The 15,648-nt window shown below is 44.1% G+C and overlaps 1 protein-coding gene and 1 long non-coding RNA gene across 4 annotated transcripts in view; both read right to left on the reverse strand.

Moving 5' to 3' along the window:
• Positions 1-12,544, reverse strand: part of LOC115208573 (monocarboxylate transporter 7) — a 29,192-nt gene extending 16,648 nt beyond the window's left edge. For all 3 annotated transcript variants that reach the window (XM_029776747.1, XM_029776757.1, XM_029776738.1), the window contains exon 1: positions 12,507-12,544. In XM_029776747.1, coding sequence (XP_029632607.1) covers positions 12,507-12,529 — 23 coding nt within the window. In that variant the 5' untranslated portion in view covers positions 12,530-12,544. The remainder of the gene's footprint in view (positions 1-12,506) is intronic.
• Positions 12,545-13,853: 1,309 nt separating this feature from the next.
• LOC115208602 (uncharacterized) lies at positions 13,854-15,120 on the reverse strand. The gene is made up of 2 exons (XR_003881204.1): positions 14,354-15,120; positions 13,854-14,279 (listed from the first exon to the last, which is right to left on the reverse strand). It is a non-coding gene; the product is annotated as an uncharacterized LOC115208602 (long non-coding RNA).
• Between the last annotated feature and the right edge of the window lie 528 nt (positions 15,121-15,648).

A 15,648-nucleotide genomic window follows, 5' to 3' on the forward strand; every position in this document is an offset into this window, starting at 1 on the left:
GATACCTGCTGGTACCTCTTAACTAGTTAGGACAGCTCATGAGGTTATTATCCAGATACCTGCTGGTACCTCTTAACTGGTTAGGACAGCTCATGAGGTTATTATCCAGATACCTGCTGGTTCCTCTTAACTGGTTAGGACAGCTCATGAGGCTATTATCCAGATACCTGCTGGTACCTCTTAACTGGTTAGGACAGCTCATGAGGTTATTATCCAGATACCTGCTGGTTCCTCTTAACTGGTTAGGACAGCTCATGAGGTTATTATCCAGATACCTGCTGGTAACTCTTAACTGGTTAGGACAGCTCATGTTTCTATTATCCAGATACCTGCTGGTTCCTCTTAACTGGTTAGGACAGCTCATGAGGTTATTATCCAGATACCTGCTGGTTCCTCTTAACTGGTTAGGACAGCTCATGAGGTTATTATCCAGATACCTGCTGGTAACTCTTAACTGGTTAGGACAGCTCATGTTTCTATTATCCAGATACCTGCTGGTTCCTCTTAACTGGTTAGGACAGCTCATGAGGTTATTATCCAGATACCTGCTGGTTCCTCTTAACTGGTTAGGACAGCTCATGAGGCTATTATCCAGATACCTGCTGGTACCTCTTAACTGGTTAGGACAGCTCATGAGGCTATTATCCAGATACCTGCTGGTACCTCTTAACTGGTTAGGACAGCTCATGAGGTTATTATCCAGATACCTGCTGGTACCTCTTAACTGGTTAGGACAGCTCATGAGGTTATTATCCAGATACCTGCTGGTACCTCTTAACTGGTTAGGACAGCTCATGTTTCTATTATCCAGATACCTGCTGGTACCTCTTAACTGGTTAGGACAGCTCATGAGGTTATTATCCAGATACCTGCTGGTACCTCTTAACTGGTTAGGACAGCTCATGAGGTTATTATCCAGATACCTGCTGGTACCTCTTAACTGGTTAGGACAGCTCATGAGGTTATTATCCAGATACCTGCTGGTTCCTCTTAACTGGTTAGGACAGCTCATGAGGTTATTATCCAGATACCTGCTGGTACCTCTTAACTGGTTAGGACAGCTCATGTTTCTATTATCCAGATACCTGCTGGTTCCTCTTAACTGGTTAGGACAGCTCATGAGGTTATTATCCAGATACCTGCTGGTACCTCTTAACTGGTTAGGACAGCTCATGTTTCTATTATCCAGATACCTGCTGGTACCTCTTAACTGGTTAGGACAGCTCATGTTTCTATTATCCAGATACCTGCTGGTTCCTCTTAACTGGTTAGGACAGCTCATGTTTCTATTATCCAGATACCTGCTGGTACCTCTTAACTGGTTAGGACAGCTCATGTTTCTATTATCCAGATACCTGCTGGTTCCTCTTAACTAGTTAGGACAGCTCATGTTTCTATTATCCAGATACCTGCTGGTGCCTCTTAACTGGTTAGGACAGCTCATGAGGTTATTATCCAGATACCTGCTGGTACCTCTTAACTGGTTAGGACAGCTCATGAGGTTATTATCCAGATACCTGCTGGTACCTCTTAACTGGTTAGGACAGCTCATGAGGTTATTATCCAGATACCTGCTGGTAACTCTTAACTGGTTAGGACAGCTCATGTTTCTATTATCCAGATACCTGCTGGTACCTCTTAACTGGTTAGGACAGCTCATGAGGTTATTATCCAGATACCTGCTGGTACCTCTTAACTGGTTAGGACAGCTCATGAGGTTATTATCCAGATACCTGCTGGTTCCTCTTAACTGGTTAGGACAGCTCATGTTTCTATTATCCAGATACCTGCTGGTTCCTCTTAACTGGTTAGGACAGCTCATGAGGTTATTATCCAGATACCTGCTGGTTCCTCTTAACTAGTTAGGACAGCTCATGTTTCTATTATCCAGATACCTGCTGGTACCTCTTAACTGGTTAGGACAGCTCATGTTTCTATTATCCAGATACCTGCTGGTTCCTCTTAACTAGTTAGGACAGCTCATGTTTCTATTATCCAGATACCTGCTGGTGCCTCTTAACTGGTTAGGACAGCTCATGAGGTTATTATCCAGATACCTGCTGGTACCTCTTAACTGGTTAGGACAGCTCATGAGGTTATTATCCAGATACCTGCTGGTACCTCTTAACTGGTTAGGACAGCTCATGAGGTTATTATCCAGATACCTGCTGGTAACTCTTAACTGGTTAGGACAGCTCATGTTTCTATTATCCAGATACCTGCTGGTACCTCTTAACTGGTTAGGACAGCTCATGAGGTTATTATCCAGATACCTGCTGGTACCTCTTAACTGGTTAGGACAGCTCATGAGGTTATTATCCAGATACCTGCTGGTTCCTCTTAACTGGTTAGGACAGCTCATGTTTCTATTATCCAGATACCTGCTGGTTCCTCTTAACTGGTTAGGACAGCTCATGAGGTTATTATCCAGATACCTGCTGGTTCCTCTTAACTAGTTAGGACAGCTCATGTTTCTATTATCCAGATACCTGCTGGTTCCTCTTAACTAGTTAGGACAGCTCATGAGGTGTCCTAAATATCTGCTGACTTTAGTGGAGTCATGATTAAAGAGGCTTCATGCATAGCTTTTATTTTTAACCATAAGAGTAAAATGTCTCTATTCTCAGCACTTACGACCATTTGTTTTACTCTGTGACGCTTTGTGCGTACGGGCCCTGTTGTTTGGAGGGTGTTTGAATGCAAACCCAATGTAAGTGTTATGATACACTGAAACTGTTGTCAAACAGAATTTACGTGCTCTGACTTGTCTTAAACACCCAAAGTGGTTATTTCATCTGAATATTGGTGTTTTTAAGAGAGTGTTGTGAAAAGACGTTTAGGGGTTTTCCGTGTATGTAAAAGGCAGCATCAAAACACCTGTGTCTCTTATACGATCACATGGTTAACAAATCCAAATGGATTATATCCTAAATATTGATTGTTGATAAGGGCCTATGGACAATATTGTTTATGGAATTCCACATTTTTTCATTGCTTTATTTAGACCGACTAGAAACAGGAGACGGAAAAGGAGTGAAAGTGGGACAGGCAGAAGCGGAAATTGGACCCACCACTTCTGGGGCAGTAAGATGGTACATTTCATTGAAATTTCCTCGGAATTTTACACAATCAACCACACAGCCACACTTTTAAAAAACGTTTCTGTGGTGAATTGAAATTGACTCAATAAATAACCAACATGTACTTTATAAAAATGAATGCAAGTCATTTCAATGATTTAATTTCATTTGACCAACATTCGTTTTTAGAATAAATCCAAGTTAATATATGTTTCTCAAAATGGAAGTATATTTTATATGAGGATAACCAAAAATGGAGAACATTTTGTGATTGAACTAATTGTCACCCCTGCTCCCCCTCCCTGGCGCTCCCGGGCTACCTGTCATCATACGCACCTGTTACCATCATTACGCGCAGCTGCGCTCAGTGGACTCACCTGGAATCCCTCACTTTGTTGATTGTCCCTGCATATATGTCTGCTCCTCTGTGTTGATCCCTGTAGTAGAATTGTTTGACGTGTCGCGTTTATGTCAAGACACTGGCCCTGTTCCGTTGCATGTCCGTCTGTATTAAATGGTTCACTCCCTGTACCTGCTTCTCATCTCCAGCGTTGGGCCTTACACTATTTAGAAGTAAGGTTTTAAACTCCTTGCACTTCCTATCTTGCCATGTGGTTCTGTTTTTAGAGGATTGTGGGTAATTCCAAATGTTTAGACTTTGTTTGCATGTTTGAATAAATAAAAATATATGAGTATGAAGCAGCTTGTATCATGAGGTGTTACTGATCATGAGGAAGGGACATCACAACCTTCAGGCAGAATGAAGTTTGATGATGAGATCACCCTTTCCCACATTTCCAACGGTTAATGGTACATGTAAATACACTATCCTGCGACGCTGTGAAACCTCCAGTTACTGTTGGTGGATTGAGCTCTGTGCTCAACAATGCCTGTCAAAAGGGATTTAAACTGGCAAATAATCAGATACACTAATCAACTAAAATCCCCCAGAAGAAGGTATCTAACACTAGACAGGAAACACCATCAAAGTGTTTAGACGCTTTTTAGAGAGCTAGCGACTGGAATGAGCTGCAAAAACCACTCAAACATCTTAATTCAAAGACTCAGTCATGGACACTTACTGACAGTTGGGGCTGCTTTGTGTGATGTATTGTTGTCTCTACCTTCTTGCCCTTTGTGGTGTTGTCTGTGCCCAATGTTTGTATCGTGTTTTGTTCTGCCACCATGTTGTGTTGTGATGTTGTCATGTTGTGTTGCTACCATGCTGTGTTTTCGGGGATCTAATTCTGCACTAAACAGATCTTGAAACACCATAATAGTGTTTTCAACCGTTTCCAGTAGTCCTCCCTCTCAGTGGGAAGGTGTTACGCAACACTTGATGTTGGTGTTACAACACACTGTGTCATGTTTCAGAACATCTCAGTATGATGTGTTTCAATACTCCAGCAAAGTTAAGGTTTGGTCTCCTTCAAGCTGGTGTTTTGGTGTTACAAAACCCGTCCTTTTAACAGTGTACGTCATATTGCTGGCTCTACCTTTAACCTAGCCACTGTCCCAGGCCTTCCCCCCACCTTCGGTAGAAAAAGCCTGGGCACCCAAGGCTACTTTTAACCCTGTACCTGGGCATCCAATAGCTTTTTTCTTCCATAGCAGCATTAGAGTCACTCCAGTGATTATGTTAGCTCTAGTGTTCTTTTTTTGAGCAGTGTGTTTCTATTACCGAGGTTGACACTAAGGATGTGGAGCGAGCAGGAAGGAGTAAACTAGCGAAGTCCCGTTGTCCCCCCACCCCCACCCGTTGTCCCCAGGTCAAAGCAGGTCCACAGAGACCATGGCCCAGTGAGTCTGTGAAGCCAGGCCGTGGAGGTGAAAACACAAAAGTCTGAGGCTTCTAAGTCAAGCACCGGGGTAAATCCCCAGTGGAAATGTGAGAGTATCCCTAACCCTGCAATTCTAAGTCTATATCTTTACCTGTCCATCCATGATAACTGCCTTGATGATGACATGGCAGCAGTCCAGAGAGACATCTTGTGGGATGGTCAGGCCTGGCTGGCAAATCATTTGCATATCGGATAAGTCTTTACTTATTAAGGACAAGAATTTAAGGCCAAGGTTTTGTCCCAAATCGCACCCTATTGCCTATGTAGTGCACTACTTTTGACCAGGGTCCATATGGCTCTAGGCAAAAGTAGTGTACTATAGGGAATAGGGTGCCATTTGGGATAATCCAGGGTCAAGTCTCTGTGGTACATACACCTGCTAAATTAGGAAAATATAAATGTGAAACTTACTCCTGACCTTTAACCACACACACACACACACACACACACACACACACACACACACACACACACACACACACACACACACACACACACACACACACACACACACACACACACACACACAGAGAGAGAGTCATACCATGTATGTAACATGGTGCATGTCCTGTGTTTAGAAGTGGTTATTTTGTTGACATGGTCTGAGCCTGACCCCAGCCTGTAAAGCAGACAGAGTGGACGTTTGGACAGATCATGATGTTTGTCTGGATCATTATGCCACGTCATGTTCTTTACCCCTTGTTTAAGCAGTTTTATACTGTTTCCTCTTCCGGTATTACAGGAATGTGGTAGCAACTTACTTCAAAGAATGACTTCAAGACATGAATCCCAAAGACACTAACCAGCCACACTGCACTGCACTGCACTGTATCAAATCATCCCTAGTGATGCTTGTTTTAATGAATCCCAAAGACACTAACCAGCCACACTGCACTGCACTGCACTGTATCAAATCATCCCTAGTGATGCTTGTTTTAATGAATCCCAAAGACACTAACCAACCACACTGCACTGCACTGTATCAAATCATCCCTAGTGATGCTTGTTTTAATGAATCCCAAAGAAACTAACCAGCCACACTGCACTGCACTGCACTGTATCAAATCATCCCTAGTGATGCTTGTTTTAATGAATCCCAAAGAAATTAACCAGCCACACTGCACTGCACTGTATCAAATCATCCCTAGTGATGCTTGTTTTAATGAATCCCAAAGACACTAACCAACCACACTGCACTGCACTGCACTGTATCAAATCATCCCTAGTGATGCTTGTTTTAATGAATCCCAAAGAAATTAACCAGCCACACTGCACTGCACTGTATCAAATCATCCCTAGTGATGCTTGTTTTAATGAATCCCAAAGACACTAACCAACCACACTGCACTGCACTGCACTGTATCAAATCATCCCTAGTGATGCTTGTTTTAATGAATCCCAAAGAAACTAACCAGCCACACTGCACTGCACTGTATCAAATCATCCCTAGTGATGCTTGTTTTAATGAATCCCATAGAAACTAACACATGATTCATAGCTTATTACTGTGTAACTAATTAACATTTTACTACGTCATTTATTAGTGAATATCTGGGCCGTGTGTATCAGGCATCTCAGAGAAGGAGTGTTGATCTAAGATCAGTTTTGAGATCATAATGCATGAGATTACATGGACAGGTGGGACCTGATCCTAGACCAGCTCTATGACTGAATACTGGTCCTTTTAGATTACATGGACAGGTGGGACCTGATCCTAGACCAGCTCTATGACTGAATACTGCTCCTTTTACATTACATGGACAGGTGGGACCTGATCCTAGACCAGCTCTATGACTGAATACTGGTCCTTTTAGATTACATGGACAGGAGGACCTGATCCTAGACCAGCTCTATGACTGAATACTGGTCCTTTTAGATTACATGGACAGGTGGGACCTGATCCTAGACCAGCTCTATGACTGAATACTGGTCCTTTTAGATTACATGGACAGGTGGGACCTGATCCTAGACCAGCTCTATGACTGAATACTGGTCCTTTTAGATTACATGGACAGGTGGGACCTGATCCTAGATCAGCTCTATGACTGAATACTGGTCCTTTTAGATTACATGGACAGGAGGGACCTGATCCTAGACCAGCTCTATGACTGAATACTGGTCCTTTTAGATTACATGGACAGGAGGGACCTGATCCTAGACCAGCTCTATGACTGAATACTGGTCCTTTTAGATTACATGGACAGAGGGGACCTGATCCTAGACCAGCTCTATGACTGAATACTGGTCCTTTTAGATTACATGGACAGGGGGGACCTGATCCTAGACCAGCTCTATGACTCCTACGCTTGATACAGACGTTGATTTCTGTGTTGGTTTTGCCATGGTTGAGTCTGTGTTTACTCTGAGAGGGGACGGTAGAGATGGTGGTAGAATGAGCAGAACAGCAACCTTCAGAGATATCATCTGGTAATGGACTGTGTTCTCTTGGCAATCATCTATCAGCCTGAGATAATCAATGGGGAGCGGCCATGGTGATACAGATGTAACTCAAGCTCTTCTCCTGGAGCCCTATCTCTCATGCAGCCAAGTGATCATCTCATTCAAGCTGCTGAAATTTGAGATCGTTGCAATATTTAAACAATTCCGCTATTTTTTAGATTTTTTTTTATTGATCATGACCCAGTAACTTTTGTTCTATAAATCTGTGTTCAAATTGAAAGCCATAGCTCTGGTCCATGGAGTTACGTGTGTTCATATTGAAAGCCCTAGCTCTGGTCCAGGGAGTTACGTGTGTTCATATTGAAAGCCTTAGCTCTGGTCCAGGGAGCTACGTGTGTTCATATTGAAAGCTCTAGCTCTGGTCCAGGGAGTTACGTGTGTTCATATTGAAAGCTCTAGCTCTGGTCCATGGAGCTACGTTTGTTCATATTGAAAGCCCTAGCTCTGGTCAATGGAGTTACGTGTGTTCATATTGAAAGCTCTAGCTCTGGTCCAGGGAGTTACGTGTGTTCATATTGAAAGCCCTAGCTCTGGTCCAGGGAGCTACGTGTGTTCATATTGAAAGCTCTAGCTCTGGTCCAGGGAGTTACGTGTGTTCATATTGAAAGCTCTAGCTCTGGTCCATGGAGCTACGTTTGTTCATATTGAAAGCCCTAGCTCTGGTCAATGGAGTTACGTGTGTTCATATTGAAAGCTCTAGCTCTGGTCCAGGGAGTTACGTGTGTTCATATTGAAAGCCCTAGCTCTGGTCCATGGAGCTACGCGTGTTCATATTGAAAGCCCTAGCTCTGGTCCATGGAGTTACGTTTGTTCATATTGAAAGCCCTAGCTCTGGTCCATGGAGTTACGTGTGTTCATATTGAAAGCTCTAGCTCTGGTCCAGGGAGTTACGTGTGTTCATATTGAAAGCTCTAGCTCTGGTCCAGGGAGCTACGTGTGTTCATATTGAAAGCCCTAGCTCTGGTCCAGGGAGCTACGAGTGTTCATATTGAAAGCTCTAGCTCTGGTCCAGGGAGCTACGCGTGTTCATATTGAAAGCTCTAGCTCTGGTCCAGGGAGTTACGTGTGTTCATATTGAAAGCCCTAGCTCTGGTCCATGGAGCTACGTTTGTTCATATTGAAAGCCCTAGCTCTGGTCCAGGGAGCTACGCGTGTTCATATTGAAAGCTCTAGCTCTGGTCCAGGGAGTTACGTGTGTTCATATTGAAAGCTCTAGCTCTGGTCCATGGAGCTACGTTTGTTCATATTGAAAGCCTTAGTTCTGGTCCATGGAGTTACGTGTGTTCATATTGAAAGCTCTAGCTCTGGTCCAGGGAGTTACGTGTGTTCATCACTAAGCTAAGGACCCTGGAACTAAACACCTCCCTCTGGAACTGGATCCTGGACTTCCTGACAGGCCGCCCCCAGGTGGGGAGGAGGTCAGAGACCTGACCGTGTGGTGCCAGGACAACAACCTCTCCCTCAACGTGATCAATACAAAGGAGATGATTGTGGACAACAGGAAAAGGAAGACCGAGCACGCCCCCATTCTCATCGACTGGGCTGTAGTGGAGCAGGTTGAGAGCTTCAAGTTCCTTGGTGTCCACATCACCAACAAACTAATATGGTCCAAGCACACCACGACAGTTGTGAAGAGAGCACGACAAAACCTATTCCCCTCAGGAGACTGAAATGATTTGGCATGGGTCCTTAGATCCTCAAAAGGTTTTACAGCTGCACCATCGAGAGCATCCTGACGGTTTGCATCACTGCCTGGTATGGCAACTGCTCAGCCTCCAACCGCAAGTACTGCAGAGGGTAGTGCGTACAGCCCAGTGCATCACCGGGGCCAAGCTTCCTGCCATCCAGGACCTCTATACCAGGCGGTGTCCGAGGAAGGCCCTAAAAATTGTCAAAGACTCCAGCAACCTTAGTCATAGACTGTTCTCTCTGCTACTGCACGGCAAGCGCTATCGGAGCGCCAAGTCTAGGTCCAAGAGACTTCTTAACAGCTTCTACTCCAAAGCCATAAGACTCCTGAACGTCTAATCAAATGGCTACTCAGACTATTTGCATTGCTTCCCCTTCTACGCTGCTGCTACTCTCTGTTATTATCTATGTATAGTCACTTTAATAACTCTACCTACATGTACATATTACCTCAATTACCTCTACACCAGTGCCCCCACACATGAACTCTGTACCGTATAGCAGACCCTCATGCCAAATTGGGTCAAAAGCTTTTTTTTAAATCAACAAAGCATGAGAAGACTTTGCCTTTGTTTTGGTTTCTTGTTTTGGTTTCTTGTTAACACACTATAGTTTTGGCAAGTCGGTTAGGACATCTACAAGTAATTTTTCCAACGATTGTTTACAGACAGATTATTTCACTTATAATTCACTGTATCACAATTTCAGTGGGTCAGAAGTTTACATACACTAAGTTGACTGTGCCTTTAAACAGCTTGGAAAATTCCAGAAAATGATGTCATGGCTTTAGAAGCTTCTGGTAGGCTAATTGACATCATTTGAGTCAATTGGAGGTGTAACTGTGGATGTATTTCAAGGCCTACCTTCAAACTCAGTGCCTCTTTGCTTGACATCATGGGAAAATCAAAAGAAATCAGACAAGACCTCAGAAAAAAATTGTAGACCTCCACAAGTCTGGTTCATCCTTGGGAGCAATTTCCAAACGTCTGAAGGTACCATGTTCATCTGTACAAACAATAGTACGCAAGTATAAACACCATGGGACCACGCAGCCGTCATACCACTCAGGAAGGAGACACGTTCTGTCTCCTAGAGATGAACGTACTTTGGTGTGAAAAGTGCAAATCAATCCCAGAACAACAGCAAAGGACCTTATGAAGATGCTGGAGGAAACAGGTACAAAAGTATCTATATCCACAGTAAAACGAGTCCTATATCGACATAACCTGAAAGGCCGCTCAGCAAGGAAGAAGCCACTGCTCCAAAACCGCCATTAAAAAGCAAGACTACGGTTTGCAACTGCACATGGGGACAAAGATCGTACTTTTTGGAGAAAAGTCCTCTGGTCTGATGAAACAAAAATAGAACTGTTTGGCCATAATGACCATCGTTATGTTTGGAGGAAAAAGGGGGAGGCTTGCAAGCCGAAGAACACCATCCCAACCGGGAAGCATGGGGGTTGCAGCATCATGTTGTGGGGGTGCTTTGCTGCAGGAGGGACTGGTGCACTTCACAAAATAGATGGCAACATGAGGCAGGACAATTATGTGGATATATTGAAGCAAAATCTCAAAACATTAGTCAGGAAGTTAAAGCTTGGTCGCAAATGGGTCTTCCAAATGGACAATGACCCCAAGCATACTTCCAAAGTTGTAGCAAAATAGCTTAAGGACAACAAAGTCAAGGTATTGGAGAGGCCATCACAAAGCCCTGACCTCAATCCCATAGAAAATTTGTGGGCAGAACTGAAAAAGCGTGTGCGAGCAGAGAGGCCTACAAACCTGACTCAGTTACACCAGCTCTGTCAGGAGGAATGGGCCAATATTCACCCAACTTATTCTGGGAAGCTTGTGGAAGGCTACCTGAAACGTTTGACCCAAGTTAAACAATTTAAAGGCAACGCTACCAAATACTAATTGAGTGTATGTAAACTTCTGACCCACTGGGAATGTGATGAATGAAATAAAAGCTGAAATAAATAATTCTCTCTACTATTATTCTGACATTTCACATTCTTAAAATAAAGTGGTGATCCTAACTGACCTAAAATAGGGAATTCTTTATGGAATTAAATGTCAGGAATTGTGAAAAACTGAGTTTAAATATATTTGGCTAAAGTGTATGTAAACTTCCGACTTCAACTGTATATGTTTTTGCTGTTTGTTCTTTGTTATAGAGCCAAAAAGATTGGAGAAGTGGTTTATACATCTCCATTTTGGATAGATAACTCTATAATTCTTTGTGTTGGTTGTTTAGTGTTTTCCCATTTTCCCAGAAGCGTTTGGATTCTATGAATTCTTCAGTTACATTGAGCTGATTTCTGACGTGCTGTTCCTTCTTTCTCCGTAGTGTATTTCTGTATTGTTTTAGTGATTCACCATAGTGAAGGCTCAGGTTTTCTGGGTCTCTATGTTTTTGGTTGGACAGGTTTCTCCATTTCTTTCTTAGGTTTTTGCATTCTTTATCAAACCATTTGTCATTGTTGTTCATTTTCTTAGGTTGTCTGTTTGAAATGTTTATATTTGATAGGGAAGCTGAGAGGTCAAATATACTGTTTAGGTTTTCTACTGCCAAGTTTACACCTTCACTATTACAGTGAAACGTTTTGTCCAGGAAGTTGTCTAAAAGGGATTGAATGTGTTGTTGCCTAATTGTTTTTTGGTAGGTTTCCACACTACATTCCTTCCATCTATAGAACTTCTTAATGTTACTCAGTTCCTTTGGCTTTGATGCCTCATGATTAAGTATTGCTCTGTTCAAGTAGACTGTGATTTTGCTGTGGTCTGATAGGGGTGTCAGTGGGCTGACTGTGAACGCTCTGTGAGTCTCTGTGTTGAGGTCAGTGATAAAGTAGTCTACAGTCTCTCTCTCTCTCTCTCTGGACTATTTAGAAGGAAGAGGCAGTGGCTCGTGTGAGGCACGTATAACACTAATGAGTCAACAGTCTCTCTCACTCTCTTACTCTCTCTCTGTTCCTCTCTTTCTCTCTCTCGCTCTTCTCTCTCTCAACAGACTCAGTGGCATGTGCAGTGCAACACTGATGAGTCAACAGTCAGGTCATTATTAACCTAAGGCCTATCCTTATCGGGTTGCAAAATTCCAGTAATTTGACCCAAATTCACATGGTTTTCTAGAAATCCTGGTTGGAGGATTCCAGGATTTTGTCCATAATCCCTCATAATATTTTTTGTGTTTTTTTTTACACATATTTAACCCCTTATTTTTTGTTGGCACCAAACTTCCTCCTTTCTTCTATGTGTTTGTATGGGTTTACCTTCAGACAAGTCCCGTGACACTTGTGGGGGGTCGTAGAGTCAAACGGAGAACACCATCATGTTTGGGAGAGTCTCCCCTTTCCATAGTGGGGTCATATTAGTTTGGAAGCTACAGATGTTTTTGTGAGATGACCGATTTTGGGGATGTCTCATGGTCTTACCGACACCGTTGTAGCTCAGCCATCTTCCACTGCAGATGCGGAAGGTCGTCATTGGCTGATGTGATGGATTGAGACGCAGCCCCTGCAAAAAACAACAACTGATATCTGAAGTTTAAACTGACGGATTGGGATGGGGATTTTTTAATTATGTTACTGAGATAGATGCATCAACTGACTCTTAAGGATTTGAAATCACAACAAGGCTGCCGGCTAGAGCAGTATGGATGCTGTCTTAATTGGCCTGTCACCTCACCACCATCAACCACACACTGCTGCTCCCGAGTGGCGCAGCGGTCTAAGGCACTGCATCTCAGTGCTAGAGGCGTCACTACAGATCCTGGTTCGATTCCAGGCTGTATCACAACTGGCCGTGATTGGGAGTTACAGAAAGACTAAATATGAAGGCCTTTTCTACATAGCTTAATTCTGATATTTTTCTGTCACTAATTGGTCTTTTGACCAATCAGATAAGCTCTGAAAATATCTGTTCTGAAAAGATCTGATGTGATTGATCAAAATACCAATTAGTTTAAAAAAAATCTGAATTTGGCTGCCTGTGTAAACACAGCCTTAGATGACCATAGATGCTGATTTAAGGTAATGTTTGTCCCTCTAATGGTTAAGGTTTGGGTAAGCTGATCTTAGTTCTGTGGCAAATTCTATACAAGGATAGATTGGATACTACATCCAAGGCTGTGTGTGGACTCAGTGGCCTAATAATATAACATCTGTCCAAAACGTTCCTTCCTTCCTTCCTCCCCTCCCTCCCTCCCTCCCTCCCTCCCTCTCTCTCTCTCTCTCTCCCCTCCCCTCCCCTCCCTTTCCTCCCCCCCCCCCCCTCTCTCTCTCTCTCTCTCTCTCTCTCCCCTCCCCTCCCTTTCCTCCCTCCCCCCCCCCCTCTCTCTCTCTCTCCCCTCCCCTCCCTTTCCACTCCCTCCCCCCCTCCCTCCCCCTCCCCTCCCTCCCCCTCCCTCCCTCCCTCCCCTCCCTCCCTCTCCCTCCCTCCCTCCCTCCCCTCCCCTCCCCTCCCCTCTCCCTCTCCCCTCCCCTCCCCTCCCTCCCTCCCTCCCCTCCCCCTCCCCTCCCTCCCTCCCCCTCCCCTCTCCCCTCCCTCCCCTCCCCTCCCCTCCCTCCCCCTTCCCCCCCCCTCCCTCCCCCCCTCCCCCTCCCCCCCCCCTCCCCTCCCCCCTCCCCCTCCCCCCCCCTCCCCTCCCTCCCCTCCCCCTCCCCTCCCCCCCCCTCCCCTCCCTCCCCTCCCCCTCCCTCCCCTCCCTCCCTCCCTCCCCCTCCCCTCCCCTCCCTCCCTCCCTCCCTTATTAAAGATAAATAACCACTCAACAAGTCAGGTGATTTGCATAATTCCATTCCTACTTCAGTCTACTTCTTTATTTGTTTGTTTCTGTGTATTTTATTTTTTGGTCTTGTGCAATCCGCAAAACTTCGCACTTTTACAAATGATATCATCGGGCCGCACATACAAAACGACCTGCTGGATCGTGTCCAATACGGGTACATGTAAACATTTAACAAGTATCAATACATCCAAATACACAGAATTAAAACAAAATAAACATCATAATAAAAACTGTTAATCTCCTTTATGATTAAATACCATAATGTTAATAATAATAAAAAATAATAACAAACATAATACAAAGTTATGACGACGCTATAATTAAACAATTTAATTATTCTACTATAAAATATTTTTTGTCAAGTAATGTATGTAGCTATAAAAACCGTGGTTATATTTGCGACATGTCAGTCATGCACCTGGTACAGTAGAGTCTTAACACACCAGAGACAGATCACACACATGGTCTCTGGCACTTCCACTACACTTCCACCTGGTACAGTAGAGTCTTAACACACCAGAGACAGATCACACACATGGTCTCTGGCACTTCCACTACACTTCCACCTGGTACAGTAGAGTCTTAACACACCAGAGACAGATCACACACATGGTCTCTGGTACTTCCACTACACTTCCACCTGGTACAGTAGAGTCTTAACACACCAGAGACAGATCACACACATGGTCTCTGGTACTTCCACTACACTTCCACCTGGTACAGTAGAGTCTTAACACACCAGAGACAGATCACACACATGGTCTCTGGTACTTCCACTACACTTCCACCTGGTACAGTAGAGTCTTAACACACCAGAGACAGATCACACACATGGTCTCTGGTACTTCCACTACACTTCCACCTGGTACAGTAGAGTCTTAACACACCAGAGACAGATCACACACATGGTCTCTGGTACTTCCACTACACTTCCACCTGGTACAGTAGAGTCTTAACACACCAGAGACAGATCACACACATGGTCTCTGGTACTTCCACTTCTCTTCCAAGGTGCCTTCTGGGACGGAGCCTTTGTGACCTTGATTTAGTTTGGAGTTTGTCCTCTTGGGAATACTCAAATCGGTTTCATTGGTTCCATTATACAGGAAACCGCTGGTTCCCGACCTTTTGTTTTCCGGGTTAGTGTACCACCAACTAAATTTGGCTCTGCCCAGAGTACCCCTGAAGTACCCCCTCATGTGCATTTTGACCAGTAGGCCTATGGTCTCATGAGTCTTCTCTAGTACCCCCTCTAGTACCCCCTCTAGTACCCCCTCCTAGTACCCCCTCTAGTACCCCCTCTAGTACCCCCTCTAGTACCCCCTCCTAGTACCCCTGGGTTTGGGAACCACTGAACTAAACTAAGCACAGCCCTGGACTGTGTACCAAATTGCACTATATTGCCTATATAGTGCATTACATTTGATCAGAGCCCTATGGTCCCGGTCAAAAGTAGTGCACTAAATAGGGATCAGAGCCCTATGGTCCCGGTCAAAAGTAGTGCACTAAATAGGGATCAGAGCCCTATGGTCCCGGTCAAAAGTAGTGCACTAAATAGGGATCAGAGCCCTATGGTCCCGGTCAAAAGTAGTGCACTATTTAGGGAATAGGGTACCTTTTAGGATATAGCGGTGTTTGACATTATATATTTGACCCAGGACTGTAACACACCCCAACACACCGGGTCACAAACACCCAGTCCTGGCCTCCCCCTCCCAATTAGAAATCATAATTATATATTTTTTTAAATCACTTAATTCAAAAAATAACTTAGCACCCTAAAATGA

The sequence above is a fragment of the Salmo trutta genome, chromosome 1, assembly GCF_901001165.1.
Source record: "Salmo trutta chromosome 1, fSalTru1.1, whole genome shotgun sequence".
NCBI classification, from domain to species: Eukaryota; Metazoa; Chordata; class Actinopteri; order Salmoniformes; family Salmonidae; genus Salmo; species Salmo trutta.